Source organism: Pleurodeles waltl, chromosome 6, assembly GCF_031143425.1.
Source record: "Pleurodeles waltl isolate 20211129_DDA chromosome 6, aPleWal1.hap1.20221129, whole genome shotgun sequence".
Classification (NCBI taxonomy): Eukaryota; Metazoa; Chordata; class Amphibia; order Caudata; family Salamandridae; genus Pleurodeles; species Pleurodeles waltl.
The window spans coordinates 50,609,959-50,630,477 of NC_090445.1; the positions used below are offsets into that span (position 1 = coordinate 50,609,959).

The 20,519-nt window shown below is 44.0% G+C and overlaps 1 protein-coding gene across 2 annotated transcripts in view; it reads right to left on the reverse strand.

The window, feature by feature from the left end:
- Positions 1-20,519, reverse strand: part of RNF5 (ring finger protein 5) — a 38,990-nt gene that overhangs the window by 6,952 nt on the left and 11,519 nt on the right. Inside the window, exons 2-5 of one of the 2 annotated variants that reach the window (XM_069237261.1) lie at positions 6,824-6,842; positions 3,110-3,222; positions 1,451-1,505; positions 1,185-1,296 (exon numbers count right to left, since the gene is read on the reverse strand). In XM_069237261.1, coding sequence (XP_069093362.1) covers positions 1,185-1,296; positions 1,451-1,505; positions 3,110-3,222; positions 6,824-6,842 — 299 coding nt within the window. Of the gene's footprint in view, positions 1-1,181; positions 1,297-1,450; positions 1,506-3,109; positions 3,223-6,823; positions 6,843-20,519 lie in introns of both variants that reach the window. The other variant, XM_069237260.1, reaches the window with a different exon arrangement.

Genomic DNA, 20,519 nt, shown 5'->3' on the forward strand with positions numbered 1-20,519 from the left:
GTCGGTGCCAGCCTGCCACTAAACAGACACGTTTCTGACCCCATGGGGTAAGAGCCTTTGTGCTCTCTGGGGTCAGAAACAAAGCCAGCTCTGGGTGGAGGTGCTTCACACCTCCCCCTTGCAGGAACTATAACACTTGGCCGTGAGCCCCAGAGGATCAGGCCTCCTGTTACAGTACCCCAGGGCACTCCAGCAAGTGGAGATGCCTTCCCCCCGGACCAAGCACCACTTCTGTCGCCGGGAAAATAAGGAAAAACAAGGAGGAGTGACCACTTCAGCTGGGACCACCCCTAAGATGTCTCCAGAGTGACCCTCACCCTCCAATCCTTGCAGAATCCTCCATCTTGGTTTGGAGGACAGGGACCAACAGGATGAGGTTTGTGCCCCCCTCCCCAAAGGGAGTGGGCACATGGAAGTGTGGCCACCCTTAGGGACAGTAGCCATTAGCTACTGCCCTCTGGCCCCTAAATCTAGGATTTTAGGGCCTCCCTGAACCCAGCTCATCAGATTTCTTGACAATTCTTCCACAGAAGGGTAAAAAAAAGCCTTCCAAAAAAGGAAGAGGGTAGCTCGATCCCGGACCTTCTCTTAATCAGCACGGAAGTAAAAGAACTGACGTACGTGCGCAGGGGTGGTGCCTTTATAGGCGACCGTGACGTCACAGACCGCTCAAACCACACCACGCGGAGCAGAACGACTCCACCCGACAGCGCACGCAGGGTATAGCTCAGCAAAAGATTCCGGATTCGAATCAAAGGTAAGCAATCTGCAGCTAGAAGTCTCTATCAGATAGTGTTTGTACACAGCTTAACTTACAAAACCTATTACATGCACACAAGTCTGACTCAGCTATTTCACTATATTTCAATGAAGTTCAAACAGTATATAAAGATTGTGCCAGCTGTGTATGGTAGAGTATACTTGGAAGCTGACTGCTTCAGATCTCTCCGAGCTCAAGCTTAAATAACTATGCCTCCACAACCATGTTTGACTACTGTCTCTCATTAACACGCAAGTGTACCTGATTTGTGCGTTCACAACTAGTAAAAGGACAAATAAAATTTAAGATTAGTAAACTGGGCAACAATCTCGAAACAGAGGTTTCTTAGATCTGGCAAGGAAACGTGATTCCTCAAAACTGTGCTTCTCTCTCTATCCCCGAGGCTCGAATTAGGGACTACTACCTGCTCTGTGAAAGTAGTCGTTTGTGTTGAACACTGTGGTAAAGAGGCCAAAGGGGAAGGTACCAATGCCAAATGACATATGAAAGCCAGTGTCTCCAAAGCCTTGGAAGCCCTGCAAGACAAGGAAGGAGAGCTTTAGTAAGTGGAGCAACATTATGCACTTGTACAGGTTAGGAACGGTGAAAGCAGATGCAGAATGTAACAGCTGTCACAAATGCAAAGGTGCTAGAGAAGGTGCCACAAGAACTTATAAAACTATAACTCACCCCTCTGCTCTCCGGCTCTGGCCTCTGTCCTTGAGGTCGTGGTGGCGTCTTTAACCTTTCGGGTGAAAAGAAAATTTATGTCAAAGATGATGGTTTCATGAAACTAAATGTGATACTTTCTCCACTCATTTTTATGGTGGCTCTAATCTAATGACTATGACAGGCAGTGCCTGCCTACAGCACAGTCTAATTCTCAACAAAGTGGGCATCATGAGTTGTCCCAAAGTACCTCCAATGAGCTTCACCTTGTCCATGCTGGGTCCTGTGCTTGTGAGCTAGATGGAGGGCAGTAAACTGTCTCCATGCCGACCCCTGCTTCAGTAAATCCATTATGGCACCAACCAGAATGACACTAAACCTTCAACCTGGGCACCATAGCCCTAGCAACAGATGTGAATCAATACTGACAAGGATGTATGTCTACTAGCTTAATGCCCAGAGGTTAATGAAAGAGCAAACAACCAATAATTTGAGACTTCAGGTGCAAAAAATAAAATCAACAGTGTAATTTACGCTGAGCACTAGCATGTTTAGTGCTTCAAATGGAAGCAGTGAAAGAAAGGGGATTAGGAACTGCAAACATATTCCAAGGCTTGTTTTTGGGGAGTAAACAAATGATCACACTCTTCCAGCTACCGCCTGTTCCCTACTTCCACTGCCTCATACTCCTTCTACCCTGCAATGGTCCAGATGGCTCTAAAGGGATACCATGTTTTGTCCTCCTTCCCATTGTCCCCAGGCCTCCACTTGCCTTTCATTCTGGCCTTTACAACTATGCAAAAAATTCCCTCTTAGGACAGCCTCAAGCAGCCTGCACTGACACAACACAGTACCTAGTGAGCACCTTACAAGCAACCAATATGACCACACTTCTAGTTGAAAGTTCCTAATTATGCAATATTCATATTGATATGGTACTGTAGGCAGCATGTATACAGTGTTTTCCTACCTCTTTTCAAGACCACAAAGCACTTTCCAGGAACCATGAGGTGCGTAATAAACAACTTCTGAACTGCATGGGTGATATAAGGGTGTTGGTTGCTTTCTGGTTTACTGGTGTGGTGGACTGATACAATCCATAAAGCTGAAAGTATGTTAGGTGGTAAGGCGACCTGCATGTCACTCTCTCCGTCTTTATAATAGTGATTCATGGGTCACTTCATTCCGCTTGCCCACAACATATAATTGTACAACAGACATCAACTCAGTTGTAAAGTCGACCATAGTGAAATAGGTGGCATTTGCGCCATTATGAAAGGGACATTCAAAATAAAGCATCATCAAATTACAATGAACAGTGAACACCCAACACCATTCTACAGTACAGATAAGGTCTGTCAGTTATGGGGAGACATCCCAACTAGCCATGCAGTGCAATCTTAAATGAACTGTCAGCTCCAAGAATAATTTCTACAGGACCAGTTTATTTACTGTTTGAATGGTAACATTTGTAGATTTGTTTCTAGTGCCTCTGGGACAAATCCCAGATAGCACTATGAAAAAGAAACACAAGGGGATAAACTACTCCCACAAGATATAGATTTTTGTGAAAGATTAGATGTGTGTATGCCCCTCTCACAAAGTTGCATGGACACCTATGTCAAGAGAAATAGCCCCTTGTTATCCTTAATCATTCGTATGCACAATCCCTCTACTAACCTTGGATCCTGCTGGCTGGTACTCCCTCTGCCATAGAGTGGAATAACTTTATCCCGGCTGATCCCAGCTTTGCACACAGGGCACTCCTGGCGGTCTGGCCGTGTCTCGAGCCACTATAATGAAAACAGAAACATATCCACTACTTGTTACAAACAGCAGGACCACATTCACACAGAAATATCTACATCAAACCACACCCAGAACTAGGCAGACAGAAAAAGCAGGCATACCTCCAGAACCAGGTCCTGTCAACCCTCCTTTACCCTCCCACAAAACCATTTTGCTTCAAAATGGTGTAGTAAAAGATTGGATCCAGAAAAGGAAATCTGTCCTGTCTCTGTACAGACAAGTGCAAATTAAAGCTCACGTATAAGTAATGTGTAGGGTAATACAATTGTTGAAGGTAGGTACAGAAAGAAGGAGCACATCCATCATGAATTATAGGCAGCAGGAAAATATCCACTGTAATACACTGACCGCTAGATTCAGATAATAATACAGATTCACTGCCAAGTACAGAGAGCAGAAATATATTGACTACATTACTTGCACTGAGAAGTACCCACTCAATCAGAGATTTCTCACACCTACAACAAGTAGAAAAAGGTTTGTCTTAGCTGACATGCTTTCACACAAAAATCAGCAGGAAAGCCTTTGTTCTACTCTGCATCTGCCACTTTTACATAAACTTCTTCACCCACACACTTCAACTCAGACCCACCACTGAAGGCAAGGTAAAGACGAGACACAGCAGATAACAGCTGCTGGGCTAAACGAGTCAGCATCTCTTACCACACATACGTAACATGGTCCCTGCTTCATCAGAGCCTGCTCTGTACCATTATGCTCCTGTCTGTGGTGTCATTTTCGGACTACTGTTATGGTCTCTGCCCTTTGTTGGAGGGCTGTTGCGAGCATTCACTGATCTTTCTGAGAATACCTTTTCTAATTTGATTCTCTTGAGAGCAATCTAGCAGTACACCTCCCTCAAGGATGCAGTGAATTACTGTATTCTGTTTAAGATTCTGCATGCCCTTCTGGCACCCCTCAGCCTCCTTTTCAGGGTAAAATGTTTAGATTCTTGAATGCCCTCTTACAGACCGTGTGGTATATACCCTGCATCATCATGACATGTGGACTCTTTCTTTCTAGTTTGCCCTTATATTTCTTCTCTTTTTAAAATATTTTTATTATTTTAAATATAAACAAACAGTGCAAACTTGCATTCATTATAAAATAACCAGAAAAGCAGAGAAAATACAGCAATATTATCACAGTAGTCAATTCCACATATAGGTACATTAATACATCAAGATAATTGGGAATTGTGAAGAAGAATATGGGTAGGAGGGGCCTCCTCCATATTCATCATCAATTCTAAATCATAATACTTTTTCCAGAGACCCCAGATTTTATATATTGCTTTGGGCACCCTCTGGTAAAAGTTAGGTTCCACTGGGAAAACTGCCCGATACCTTCCCCAGTTCTGTCAGTATCATGCTCCAGTATTGTTGTAGGAGATGACAGCCCCAGATCGTATGCAGAAGTGTCTCCCCGTCTGCCCTACATCTTAGACTCTCCGAGGACTCGAGTCTCCTAAACTTATGCATTCAAGCTCGATCATAATATACTCAGTGTAGCACATTAAATTGCATTAACCTCAGGCGTGACTTAATCGCTACCTCCCCCGGATACATCAATGCGGCCTCCCAGTCCATGTCATCTAGTTCTACCAGTTCACTCTGCCACTTTTCCCTCAATTTCATCAGGGAGTCCGGCTGATTTTAATTTATTGTTTTGCATGTGTAAGACACCACCTTCCCCACTATTTCTCCCATGGGTTATCTGCCCTCGAGTGGTGCAGACCCTGAAATCCTGATCTTCAGCCTCCCACACGCATCTCAACTGTATTTATTTGTAATACTGTGAATTGATAATCATGTTGAAGGGAACTAAAAGATATTAGGTACCCCTCTTCTAGGAGATCTCCAAGCTTAGATATTCCAATGAGGTCCCAGGACCCAGAGCCCACCAGCTTCCCAATTTCTTTAAGGCTTGTCCCCAGCCATAGCGGGGTTTTGCAGGTAATTTTAGTACCCCATCCCATCCCGGCATTTGCCTTCGACCAATCCTCCATCGTTACCTGGGTTGCTAGTAGTAGGCATCTTTTCCCCTTCCCTCCATAAAGATAATGGAGATATGGTCTTGTTTGAATCTGCCCATTATGGTGAGCGGTAAGGCCTTCCAGTGTTCTGCATCTGTATGAAATTCTGCCAGTGCCCTCAGCAAATTTCAATCTAAACTAATCTCTTGGTCTGTGGCAACACAGATCCCTAGGGATTGAAAGTCCTCTTTGTCCATTCTGAGCCTCCCTGTGATGGTCAACAGATCCAACTTCCCACCCGCTGGGTACAAGACCAATTTGTCCCCGTTAATTCTATATCCAGAGTAGGCTCCATAGGAGTCAAACAACTGGAACAGCTGGCTGGGTGACAAAGCAGGATGTCATCTGCGTATAATGAGATCTTTTCTTCCTCGGTTGTTCTCTCCATGGCCCTAAAACCTATAAAGTTGGGTTGCTGACCAACCAAGCACGCCAATTGCTCCAGTGAAAGGGCAAATAGAAGGGGGTGGGGAGGGAAAACAGAGGATAACCCTGTTTTGTCCTCCTTCCAATGGAAAATTCAGAAGAAAGGGAGGTATTTACTCTCAACGCAGCACTGGGTTGTGTGTAAAGGAGCGCTACCCAGTTCAGGAACTTGAGGCCAAATCCGAATCTTATCAGGGTTCGCATCAGGAAGGGCCAGTGGACTACATTAAAAGCCTTTTTGGCTTCGAGAGAGAGGACTACATGAGAGTCCGGCCGCAAATCTGAGGACAGCCAGTTATGGAGTCTATGCAGATTGAATCTTGTGGATTTACACGGCACGAATGCCACCTGATCCAGCCCTTATACGTCTCGTGTATTGTATTGTAATCGTATTTATATAGCGCTTACTACCCCTGACGAGGCGTCGAATCGCTTTTCGATGAGTAGCACGCTACTCCGGTATCCAACAAGAATTAGTGATGGATTAGTATAATTTAATAAGGAGTACAGTTTTAGTATTATTATGAGTTAATTTGAGTTGCGGATATGAGAGTTTGTTAGTTAGATTGACTGGAGTAATGGAGGGGTGGAGGAGGTGTGACCTACAACAAATAGTTTGTTTGGTGCGTGCATTTATGAATTTGTGTGTATTTGTTAGTGAGTGTTGTGAATGGCTGTGTGAGTGCTCGTGTAAATGAATGGGTGTGAATAAGGTGTATGTGTAACCTCTCCCTCGTAAGACTACCAGCTGCCACTGCAAAACAAGATACTTCATACAAACCCACACTCCCGCACTTAAATTGCTTAAGATAAAGAGGAAATCACTTTTGTCTCATCAGAGCTTTCAATCACATTTACGCTAGCAGCCCAGCCCTCTATGCGTAGAAACCTGGACAGATCTGCACTGTTATCCTTTAGGTTATGTTGTTATCTTTGTCTGTACAGTGTGCTATCAAATGTGACGGTATGCAGGCACTAAGCATGTTTGAGGGTCCCGCCTAGCCTAGGGTGAGGGGGTTAATGGAAAATCCAAGTCTTCAGCTTCTTGGAGAATTCAAGAAGATATGAGGTGTGTCTGATGTGCAGTGGGAGTTCGTTCCATGCTGTAGGAGTGATGTACTCACCTGATGAAGACATGGCCAACTGTGCATATGAAGCAGAGTTTAAAGGGAAAAAAGAAAGAGAGAGAACATTAATACATTTGCAAGATACAGCATTAATACATCAAACTCTATAAATTCAGGTTTACAGCTTCAGAAATGACAGTGAACATAGTTATTAGAAGTGTAGCCATTTCACTTTTGCCACCAGGTTAGTGATTTTCATGCAGGTTGTGGTAAGAGTCCATAACTATCTGGTGATTTAGACAGCATCAAACTGACCTGGTCCAATAACAACAGTATGTGTGGGGCACAAGAGTAGCATCTTGTGGTGCTGTTACTAGCCTGTGGGGACTACAGCTCATGTGCTGCCCTTGCCATCAGGTGATTGGGGAGGGGACGACAGAGCACTTAAAGCCCGATAACATCTCCTGCAATGCAGGATATGTCCGGGCCACGACCAGACTCATCTTAGCTCATCTGAGCCATGAAGAGGTAGGGCAGAGCCAGCCCACTATTACAATGATTAGGTTCTCACCAGCCAATCAGTAGGGTTGTTACAACCCCTCCCCCCCCCATTATCCCCCCCAAAGAACAGTGGATTTAAAAGGGTAAGGGCTTTAAACCCCCACTTCCACAAGACATGTGAGCAGTTATCTTATAACCATTTAGTAGTAAGGACTAGTGTAGATGAAAACATTTTGTTGAGGCAAGTGAACATTCTTTATATCGTGCCTTAAAACCCGAGTGCTAATGGGAAAAAGAATAGCCCGGGGAAGCCACCTGAAGGTGATGGGGGGGGGGGGGGGGGGGTAGGTGACGGTCGAACAAAAAGCTGGTTCGGCCTGCTGCAGAAAATTGTACAAGAGACTAAATCAATAACCTTATTGATTGAGGAGGTGGAATCTACTCCAAGTAAGAAAAGAAAGAACATTTATTTTCTAAATAAGGGGAAACAGTGGATTGGCCGGATACATGCCCAATGATAGCAGGATTTTTTTTTTCTCCAACAGGTATAAAACTGTCATTGAGTAAGCTCTTGCCATCCCCCAAGAAAGCTGAAACCCCTGACAGTTTGCCAAGATACTGTTGATGAGAAGAAGGAAGTGCAGCTTGGTAGTGAAATGCATGTAGAAGAGCAAGGCCATGATGACACAAATGAATGCTGTGGAATTAATAGTAATATCACTTCTGAGATTACCAGCATGAACAGATACAGCCCCTTCATAACTTTTGAAATTTCAAGAAACTCCTCAATTAGAGATTAAGTAAAAGGCTCAGCATTGCACACTACGAATACCTTGAAGGAATTGACAATGGGATGGAACTGTAATGAAGACCTGAAGGAGATAATAGTTCAGATGGAGGTAGAAATTGGTCAACTGCATTTGCAATCCGACGAGGGAAGCAATGCACACCATCAATTCACCACGTAGACACCCCCTGGGCAAATTCTGTATGGAGGCGGAGGTGAGTGCCAGAGGTTGGAATATTGCTAAATCCACTCCATACCACTCAGCACCCAATACATGTTGAGTGTGATGGAGACCAAAAGAAAATGGCCAACCACAAAAAAGAAACATCAAAGAGACTCTTTAATGACGATCCCATGAGGTTGGCTTAAGGAAGGGGGTCTACTGCTTAGTGGGGAAAGGTTGTCGGGGAACTTGAACCCAACTCTCCCCATTCTGGTCCGAGAAGACAGGAAAGTAGATAATGAACAAGACAAACAATAGAGAGAGACATGTTTAACCCTTCCGTCCACACAGATTCTAGACATTACACCACAGATCAAGCTGCTTTCTTGTTACGTAGCACAATTAAAGCACAAGTAGAACAACGTAGGATGGGGATATTTCATTGATAAATTTCATATCAGTGCATTTCATGAAATATGGCCTCTACACCCAATCCACAGATCGGTTTACGCAAAATACAATATAGAATCTAAACCCTCACCAGCTGGCTGTCCATCAGGTGGCCTAACTATTTGGATCAAGGCAATGGAAAAAGGAAAAAAAAAAAAATGTAAACACCTTTATTTTTGCATTAAATATGTCAAATGAACAGACACTGAGTGCATATCCACAAGCACAGGTGGCATTCTCTCTGCGTCCCATATTTCAGATAACAGAAATAGTACAGAGTGTACGTGTACCAAGTCAGAGCTACCATGACTATACAATTATCAGGTTCACACTTGGTAGACACAGCTTTTTCACTGGGTAACAATACCCAATATACACTCACGATTCTCATTCTTCCTGGTCTGAAACATCATCAGAGCTACCAGGGTCACTGAAATCATCCATTAGCAGCCTCCAGGTCACCACAGCCTCTGCGGCTTTGTCATCATTTTTGGGAGAGACATACATGCTGCTTTACTGCCACCCCCACCATCCTAATACATACCTGGCCCACATACCGAAATTCAGTACCTGGGACCCCATCCAATCACCACCCTATGTTTTGTCAGGAGCAGCACCAGCTGGAGAATTTTATACAATATCTTGCAGCCATGGGGCCTCTTTCAATGTGCCAAACAAGCACGCCTCAGTTATACAAGGGATATCAATCCCTGTGGCCTCCTCAATCCAGGGCACCACCTCAGCCCAAAAACCACGCACCTCTACACACTGCCAAGCCAGGTGTAAAAAGAAGGCATTTTCCTCATCACAGCTCAAACATGTTTTTGCCTTGCTGGGGTCTATTGTATTAAGCCAGGAGGGGGTCATAGGTTCGGTGTAAATAATTGAAATGTAATAGCTTAAACCTGTTATTACAGGAAACAGACATTACCATACCACAAGCATGATCCCAGTCTGAATCGTCAAGTGGTGCCCCTAAATCTGTTTCCCAGGATACTCTCTCCCGATAGGAGTAGTGCATCATATCCCTCCTGAAGGCTTTGTAAAGAGTGTAATGAGGCGCCTGCCCACTCCCCATCTAATCAGTCCTCCCCAATGTCTAAAAGGGGGAAGGAGCCACAGGGTGGGTACAGCATCTCTCTTTTTCTGTATTATCTAGCTTTGCATAATGGAGGAAGTGACCTTGCCCCCCTCTGAACATGTCCCACGCTTTCTCAAAGGTGATAAAGACTTCCCCTGGGTATAGGTCACCCTCCAAAAGATATCCCCCTCCTTCCATCTGTTCATTGACACATCCTGTTCTATGGATGCAAAGGGCTCAAGGTCCCACAACAGTAATTTCCTGTCAAAGCGGGCCGTCCGCAACACCTTCTTTACCAGTGTTTCCCATATCTGTTCTGTATGCCATACCAGCTATGGAACAGGCTCCCCTGATCGGCCTCCCCTCATCAGTAGGCATCCCAGGGCGTCCTCCCGGAGCGCACCCCACAGCAGTCTCTTTTACCAGTTAGCAGTGTCTGTCAACCATCGGCTCATATGCTGCAGGTGTGCTGCAAACTAGTATAGTTGCATATCTGGGAAAATCCTAGCCTTCTTTGCTTTCAGGAAGGCCTCCAGGAGTTTCTCCACTGCGGTCCCAGCATAGGGCTGAAAAAACTAAACAAGGAAACCACTCACCCAGAAGCTTTGACCCTATTTAGCTCTTGCAGAGCAGCCCTCAGCTCCTCCAATGTAAGAGCTTCATCCAGGGCAGTCACCCCGTCAGGTGGGAGGCGCGGCAGGTCTATCCCTACAAGCAACACCTCTGCCGCATTTAGATGGCCATCTTCATCAGCACAATAAATGTCCTAGAAGTATGCGATGAGGACCTGTAGGATTTCCCGGTGAGTCACCCACTGCCCGTCTGACTTGCATAGATGCACAAGTGGGGGGTGGAGGGTGGTTTTGGGTGCGCACCTCCCTTTCAAATTCTGACAGAGAATCCTCGATTTTAAGTGAAGTCCAGAATTCAAACAGTTTCTGGACTGCACTGAACCACCCCAAACAAGATCTATAATTTTTAAAGTTTAGATTATGGAATCTTACCCATGAACATATTCAGAAGTAGGTGGCGGGAGAGCACCAGTCAGGCATCGGAAAATCATAAAAATGTTACTAGACCTGCAGATCGAGTAGCTTGAATAATCTACTCGACGTAACTGTAATGTACTATTCAATCTATGGGTGGTTTAAAGGAGCATTGGCGCTTCCTGTCAACTATATGTTCAGGTTTTACCACGATAATTATTTCATTTTCAGACGGTGCAAATTTCTATGTACAAAAGGCACACGTCCCACAGATGTCCAATATTTTTCAATCTTCACAGTTTATTCCGTATTGTTCTTCCAATCAGTAATCAGCTTCAGTTCAGACTCCAGCCACTCTTGCCAACACATGTTTCGTCTGGGGAATCAACCAGTGACTTCATTAGGGCTGTAGGCTCATTCTTTCTATATATCAAGCTGTTGTCCAATTTCCATTCTTATTTTGTTCTCTTTCGCCCAAAATTTTCGTATGCTTTTCAAGTGTTCTTGAGTCTCCAAATCTCTTATACATATTCTCCCCTCACATCAGGGTTCCGCTTTCGCCGTCCTCGTGCATCAAGTACACGTATACGAAGGGAAGTGTACTCGCTGCACGAGGACGGTGAACGCAGAACCCTAACTGTAATGTACTTGACCCGGAAACGGGTCTCAAATTGTGTGATCCTAGGCAAATATGTTATTTTACAGTCACCTTTTTCTTCATTCTCACATGAGTGCACCTTCAAATAGTTAAGTTCAGCATTTCTGCTATTAAAAAAAAAAAATCCCTGGTTTGATTAGATACACTAAATGTTTGCTCCATGTATAAATAGATCTATCCCACATTTAGGGTGCACATGATCCACGCATGACTTGCCTCTTAATTTACTATTGGCTTTGCCATCAGGGCAGGAGTGTTTCTCAGTTTATGTTTAAACACTCATTTTAAATAAATATATTACTAAAGCATGATGTGGTAGTGAACTGTCATTTACAAACAGTAAACATCCAAGAAATGTCCAAATACCTTCCCACTAACTTGTAGCTTTACTGATAAAAACTATATAGTGCATTAACAATAATCTGTGAAAATTAGGTTTCAGAAAACATTTATCATTCGCACATCACCAAGTAAAGTGTTATGATTTTTTTTCATCCAATTAAAATAATTTTTCAGCACACAGAAGAACATAAAATGGTCTTTCACAGCTACTGAAATATGTTTTGTAATGTTTGTAAAGTTGGCTTAGTTCTATAAAATTGTATGTTAGGAAAAACCTGGCCAGATTTAATGCATCTTCACTGATGGAGGGGCTGGCCATCAAGTGGAATCAATTGGCAATGCTACGATTAATAATCGAGAACCTTCAGTACTTCGAGAGCTACTCACGCCGGTCCTGGATTTCATTCCTGCGCACGGTATTGGCCACAAGATTAGAGAGTGACAATGGATTATTTTGCTTCCAGTGAAAGGGCCAATAAGGTTTCCTAAATGTCTCAGTAACTTGAAGGACCAAACAAGGATGTCTCCCTCAGGGTAATATTCACCTTCGTGGACGTAAGGACTGCAACAATGAAAAGTGGGACTGAAAATGATGGATACAATTATGTAGAATGCTCTATTAGTTCACTCTAGTTACTTGCTTGGACTGCGTCAGCAACTATTAAAAGTAGCTTCCTTTTTGTTGTTCTGCAATGTGTTGCTCTAGTTACTACAGTGATTTCTTTTGTTGGTTAGAAGGTAGCTTCATTTTTCCCCCATTTATTCTGAATGCATCTGACAATGCATTGCCTCACATAAGAGCTGCAGAGGTCTTTCAAGTAAATCACTTATTCGCCAAAGGTTCCTTAAAACAACGTTTTCACAAAACACGTTGAGAAAAACAAGTTCACATGATGATTGTATTTCTTCCTGGCACAGGCGTCACTGAATGAGCAATGGCATACAGTAGTGACTTGTCAGCAATGATATTACATTGCTTCCACCTACAAATAGTGGTGAAAGAACATGTGCAGATTTTTTAGCTACACCTAGGATCCATTTGTTAATGCTTGTAGAAGGAGAAGACGGATTTTCCATGCACTTGATAGGCCACAAGAGATGCAAAAAAGTGTCACTACATTAACCAATGCTTTTCTTACTCAGCATTTAAAGAAAAGCGGCAGAGTCAAGCTTGCCTGTGCACAGATTGAGCAATCCGTCCCTACTATATATGGCACCACCACGTTGGCACCATTTAAACCCCATAAGGGTTACAGTAACCTTTCTTTGGATCCCAGCGACTGTAGCCGGAGATTAACAGTAAACACGCTTACCATGGATTTTCAGAGATTAAAGATCAGAGACGATTAATGTAGGGTTCAATACAAGTGTAGGAAGAAAATCTAAGTAGAAAAGTGTACATAAATGGTCTTGCTTCAAGTAGATTCTGCCATAGGAACAAGATGGTTCTGCCACAACGTGGTCAGCAGTTAGGGTGATCTCCTTCAGACTTTGGATCAGGACCCTACATGGGAAATGGCAAAGTTAGATTCTGCACAATTGTTAACTCATAGTGAAGCAAGCAGTAGCCCTTTGTTTTTGTCGCGAGAAGGCACAACAAACTGGCAGGCAGAGGGCTAGTTTAAAAGGTGTCTCAACTGTCCCTTTCACTAAATGCATCAAGTGCCAGTCAAACCAGTGCGCAAGGCCCCTACAGCTGAAGCCAGCTGAAAAAGCAGACTGAGGAGTAGAAAAATGCAGTGTTGTAAATCTGTCCTTGCTTCATATATTACAGCATTCTCTCAGTTAGCTTGCTTAGCATATTCCAATACTGTTTTCGTCACAGTGCTGACATATGCGGATCCAAGGGGCATCTGTAACCCTACAAGCACTACTTTGCCAAGAGCTGGAAACCTTTTGTGCTATCACATAGTCCTCGACTGGTACAAGGGAGACCTTACTGGGATTATAGGTTCTGCTGCTGCCAGGTACAGGCTCCTCTGTATTCTCTTGTCATGGCTCGAAGATTTAATTGCTGGCTATACGGGCGCGACGCTTACAGCGTTCACGCGTCCGTTTGAGAAGGCGTGCTGGGGGATTGACATTCCTCGCAGACGTCCTTGGGGACTTGTGACATGTTCATTTCAGGTATTTTATTGTTGTTTTCCACAGGATACGGAACCTGTAAAATGTGGTTTGGTGATTACATTTTATTATTCATGACTAACAAGGTTCGGCTGTTTCTGGGCTGATATACAAGCGTTTACATTATATTTGTTCATATAGCTGAGTGCGGCGTTTGAAGTGGCGCCTGATTTGGATTGGAGCATGCCGAAATTCATTGATTGGTGGTCTACGTTATGATCAAGTTTACGGAATTTCTAAGACAGTGTTTTCTTGGAGGTAATGTTTGACTAGGCATTTTGTGATGGGATATTGGTTTTTGGGTCTAGCGTGGCAGTAAACGGGCTACTTTTTATTTTGTTTTATTCAATTTTTCTTTTCTTTCTTTCTTTATACTAATATGAGTATGGTTGCTTTTGTTAATTCAACACTGGCTATTTTTTTTTTGGGCACTTGTGGTGCTATTTGTTTGTGATGAGATAGGTCTCACAATGGGTGCCTCCACATTTTAATAATGGTATTATTTTAAGATATGACTAGGACTTAGGATATTAACCATCTAAGAAGCGTCTTTTGATTTAATTCTTCTTTTCTAGACTGATTGTATCTTTAGAGTATTTATGAGTGTTTGTTGCTGAATTAAAAAAAATATTTTGTGTTGTCATGACTTTTGGGATCTAGGATGTCTTATATGCTATGAAGTGACTAAATTTCAGCCCTGAAGAAGTCAAGCGACGAGTTGGCTGTGAGGTCGTTGTAAGGAATTTGGATGCTTTTTCAAGTATCAGTTTACAAGATGGTTGGATGACCTGTCAAGAATAAATAACAATGGACTAGGAAAGTTATATGAACTATTCTACGATTTATGTGGTATACAAAAAATGGACTCATGTTTTGAACACTGAGGAGAGGGGGAATATATGTAATTTGATGGGAGGATATTGAATTTGAATGAATGGATTTTTTTTTTATGTTTATTTTTCATTGCGATTCTAAAGATAATTTATGGGAAGGTATACAAGCGTAACTTGGCTTAAACAGAATTACATGTGAGGTTTATGAAACATTGGAATACTATTGTTACTGCCTCTCTTTAAGTCTACCAGTGAAACATATTGTATAGCTTTTTATTATTACAGGAACTTTTGTGATTTTTCTGTTATTGAATACTTGGTCAACGAGTGCCTCAGTATTGTCATCTCCTCTGTATACCGCCCTGGCCATAACAGCAGTACATAGCTACCATGCCAAGTGCAGGTTCGTCTCGCATATGCACTGCCAGTCTGTACTGGGGTACAGCTAGAGACCAGACCAACGGGTTAGTTTAGACTGTACAAATGAGTTGTGATGCTCCACATTTCACACAAAGGCACCCCACATCTATGCTTACAAATTTCTAGGCAGCATATCCACACACTAAAGTACAGAAAATGACACAGAACCACAAAATGGGAATTTAACACACTAGAGCCCAACATGGGACAGGTGGGCGACTCAAAAGCAAACTAGATGCACATGGGACAGACAGTGTAGAAACAGAACAAGGAAAAAGACTGAAAGGACACACACAGACCTGTTTTCTCTCGCTGGAACCATCATTACTCATTAGCATCCATTTCAATACCTGCTAAATAGTGCCAACTAATGCAATTCCTGCCCCACAGTGAAAACAAATGCATTCCCAGCCCTCCACACCCCACACAGCCCGTCATTCAGCAAGCTGTCTATTTAAACATAATAAAGTAATTTCTTTAAGAAATGTTTGCAGGTCCGCCATTGACTGTCCCTTTATTATTGTCTCTCTCACCCAGACAACCTATTGGTTTCCTCTTCAGTAAACCAAGTTCAACTCCTAAGCCATGTTACCAGAGCCATCACCCACACCAGCATTTTTTTCCAGTATTCATCATCCACCCAAAATTTAGTGAACAGTATAGACTACCAGGTGTAAGAAGCTGGCTCTGTGTATACTATATCAAAGTGAGATATAGTGTGCACAGAGTCCAGGGGGGGAAGGGGGGGGGGGTTTCAAGTCAACCCCAAACACCCACCACCAGCAACACGGGGCCGGCCACAAAGGTCAAAGTTGAGCAATTTTACCGTGGGCTACTATGGAGACAGAGGGTACTCAGAATTCGGTCTGCCAGCAGGTAAGTACCCACGGCTCGGAAGGCAGAACGGGGGGGAATCAGAGGAGCACTGCAGGGGGCCCAACTAGGCACCAATCCCACATCCCCAGCAGCACTGGTGTCGGTCGGATGCAGGGTGCAAACAGGGCATCGGGTTGCCAATTAAACTCTATGAGGGGACCCCAGGGGTCACTCAGGCAAGGTCTTTGGGGTGGGGGGGCAAGTATGTCTCCGGCACACCATTGGTCAGACAGGGAAGAGGGCCGCCTGCTGATTGTCGCTGCACTGGGTGTCCATTTCTCCAAGGCCTGGGTGCAGTGGGTCCTGTGGTGTTGGTTATCCTCATCCAGGGCAGTCGCGGTTGGGGGGGGGGGGGGTGGAAATCCAAAGGATTCCCTCTGCAGGCATCGTCGTGGAGGGGAGGAGAGGTCAACCCAGGGTGGGCACTTGGTCACGGTCACCTGCGGGTCCTCTCTGGTCGGTTGGGCCACCTGGACTCTGCCCGTGGGCATCAGGTGCAGAGTGGTTAGGACTCACGCTTCTGGAGTGAGGTGAGAGTCCTTTAGAAGAGGTTTCTTCTTTTCTCCTTTGGACAGGTCCGCTGTCCACAGGAGTTCTTGATCCTCTGTGATGCAGGCAGTCCTCTGGAGGTTTTTCCAGAGGGCGCTGGACCTGCAGGACCTGTCGCCTTTCTCCTGCTTCAAAGAACCTGCAGAAGACAGGCCGGTAGGGCTGGTGCCAAGTCAGTTGTTGTCTCCTTTCCTTCTCTGCTGGGGTTTCAGCTAAGCAGTCCTTCTTCTTGTGAGGTCGTCAGGAATCTGACTAGCTCGGTTCAGGGAGCCCTTAAATACAAGATTTAGGGGCGTTTTTAGGGGTCAGATAGCAGTAGCCAATGGCTACTGTCCCGGAGGGTGGCTACATCCCTCCTGTGCCCACTCCCTTTGGGGAGGGGGGCACATTCCTAACCCTATTGGTTCCTGTCCTCCAAACCAAGATGGAGGATTCTATTAGGAGGGGGCCAGTGCAGGCTCTCACCCCATGGGGTCAGAAACTCATCTCTCAGTGGCAGGCTGGCACAGACCAGTCAGTCCTGCACTGAAGGATTAGGTAAAATATAGGGGGCATCTCTAAAATGGCCTCTGTGTGCTTTTTTAAAAAAAAAAAAATCCAACACTGGCAATAGCTTGGGTTTATTACTCTGAGACGTTTGATACCAACCTTCCCAGTAGTCAGTGTAGCCATTGTGGAACTGCGGAGTTGATTTTGACAAACTCCCAGACCATATACTTAATATGGCCACACTGTACTTACAATGTCTAAGAATGGACTTAGACACTGTAGGGGCATATTGCTCATGCAACTATGTCCTCACCTGTGGTATAGTGCACCCTGCCTTAGGGCTTTAAGGCCTGCTAGAGGGGTGACTTACCTATGCCACAGGCAGTGTTTTGTGTGCATGGCAGCCCTGAGGGGGATGCCATGTCGGCTTTGCCTTTTTCTCCCCACCAACACACACAATCTCCAAGGTCAGTGTGCATGTGTTGGGTGAGGGGTCCCTTAGGGTGCCACAACATGCTGCAGCCCTTAGGGACCTTCCTGGGTCACAGGGCCCTGGGTACCACTGGTACCTTTCCCAAGGTACTTATCTGTGTGCCAAATGTTGGAACAATGGTACATTTTTAGTGATGGTGGTGGGGCCTGGTTAGCAGGGTCCCACCACACTCTCAGTCAAGTCAGCATCAATAGCAGGCAAAAAGTGTGTGTTTTTGGGGGGGGTTTACTGCAACATGGTACATTTTCCGACACATGGATTTTCTTATTCGTTAGAATCACCTAACCCATGATAAAGGCCTGAATTCCAACCCCTTTTTCTCACCTCCCTAAAACAACATCATTGACAACTAGAACCTTTCTTGGTCTGACCATTACTGATCCATCCGACATTGAAGCTGGCAGATGTCCAGGGGTATAACGTAGGCAAGTGTCCTGCTCCATGCCTTATTTGAGACCACGCTGCTTAAAAGTATCCTGCTCCAACGTATGAAATAGATATGACTACTGCTGACAGAAAAAGACCTGCTAATGAGAGGAACAGTGAGTCTGACAACAGCTTTTCTAACAAATGATCAAATATTGTGAACAGTGCTAGCACACACTGCTAACAAAATCACCACACTCTGCACTGGCATGCCTGCAGTGGACATCAACAAGACCAGCCTTTATGGTGACAACAGACTGCACATCAAACTTAGTCTGTGAGTTCTCTAGTCAATGAATACACTGCTTCTCCCAGCAATATCTGTAATATACATTTCAAAACTGGTCTTAAAGTTGTAATTGTGCACTACAAAGCTAGTTCACACACCTTTCTTTTCTGGTTAGGATTCCTAAAACTCACAGTATTATCCCACTGCTGACAAAAGCAAATGGTGACCCGGGAGTCATGGCAACATACAAGGTGATCTAGCTCAGCTTCAAAACAAACAGGGCCAAGTCAGCTTTCAAAGTGTTTGGAACTAAACTTAGTTTTAGCAATTTCTACAGAGGGAAATGGGGGAGGGGCTGCTGTGCATTTATCCCTCTCAAGCTCTGTGCTGTGTTAGACATCGAGAGAAGGATCTGTGCTAGAGAAGGAACAGCAATACAAGAATTCTAGTCATTTTTCTTATACAGTGCTTACTAGATGAGCACCTTCCAATGCGCCATAATGCTGAACAAAGCAGCATAATGCCAGTACATTTCATGCAGTGATGTTCCAGCTGTGGGAAATTGAACCATTTGACACTCCTGTGTCTTACCAAGGTCAACATGGTTATTCACTCATTTTGGGTCTAGTGACAAATAACCAACCAAACAAACACACAACAAAATGTTGGCTGCACACTGCCATACAAATATTTTAAAGGCTATATATTTTACTTTTATGGCTGATGCTTGTTACACAGAGTGGCTTTGAAAGGATGGGAAAGGACATGAAAAATAGCTTTGCGGCCAAGTATACAGTCCAATTCTCTCATATCTACATTTCAGTTTGCATTTCTGCAGATCTTCCCACTCCTTGTACTTCTGTTCTGGGGTAAGGAGGCAATACCTAAACTGCTATTTAGTTACAGGAGTAGGGCATTAGAATAGCAACCTTGACCAGCTGCCATAGTACGAGAGTGTGCTTGCTTTCCACCGGAGGGACAACACACGTTTAAAAGTGTATTCATTATCAATGCAAATCTGTCTTGTCAGGGCAGGAGTAGCTGGCAAATCTTTAATTAAACATTTATAGTCCTCCCATGTCTCTGTTTTGCTTCACTAATGACCAAGCTGAAACACTCATACACTGACAAAAATCTCTGGAATGCGCTTCTTAGTCTAAAGAAGACATTTATTATTTCACTTCACAAGGTTCGTAAAGGAAGGCCATCATGCTGAAAGCACACATTTAAAAATGGTCACAGCAATGAAATGAAAACATGTACAAATGATTCCCCACTGCAATATACACAGCAAATATATATATGTGTGTGTGTGTGTATATATGTATATATACACACACACACACACACACACACACACATATATATCTCACAATGCAAAGCAGAAAACAAGAATTAAAAAGTATGCATCACCATGAGGCAAGGGCACATCTGCTTCATCTCCCTCCTATCAGCATCTGATCACCAGATCCCAGAATCGATCGAGGAGAGAGAGAGAGATCAATTATCCTCACAGGAAGGATGACACACCCCGGTGTCCTGGGCATGTCAGATCTGAAACACTCTCGGTACCCGGTCCGTCTGATCTCGACCTCTTCTACTTTGAACAAACTAGAGGAAAATTCTAGAACCTCCCTCTCACTACAAACAAGTTTATTATTAAAAAAATGCTGATTACTTTAGGCCAGCTTTGAAAAGAACACGCCAGGACTTGGCCACAATCCCAAGGTGCCCCTTCAAAACAAGACCATTCCCTGCCCTCTTAGTACATTCTTATCAGCCTATGCCCTTGGTGGGAAAAATAACACGAAAACAAGTAGAATAAAAACATGACAACGTGGAAAACCACTTGCAGCTTTTAACGTGGGGGTGGCTAATGGTAAAATAAAGTCAAAAGGCATAATGAATCTGGTGGTCACCAATGTGACGGTGTGCTGCTAGGCTAAGTGCAAGTGGAGTCAGTGGTCAAAACACATAATTACAGTCTCTCAACTAACACCGACCCTGCTTTGAAATCTATAACTTACACCTAAGAGGGGCTTGCGTGAACCAGTGTCAAGGCTAGTTCACCCATAAATTGCCATGTTCAGTGATTTGTCAGAGATCACTGAAAGTGTCATCCCACACTGCCAACAAGAGCTGAACCATCCTCCGGAAGAGGCAAAAGAGTGAAGAACAAAATCCTTATAAGGGACTGCTTCAACTGGAATATCAGCAAGTCATTTAGCGGCTGTTCAGTTTTAGCAACATTTGTCAGCCACCAAGGAGTCATCGCTTGTGGGGAATGAAGAGGACATTTGCTTCTGACCAATGCTTTACTTGCCTGTCAAAACACAAGTGAATATC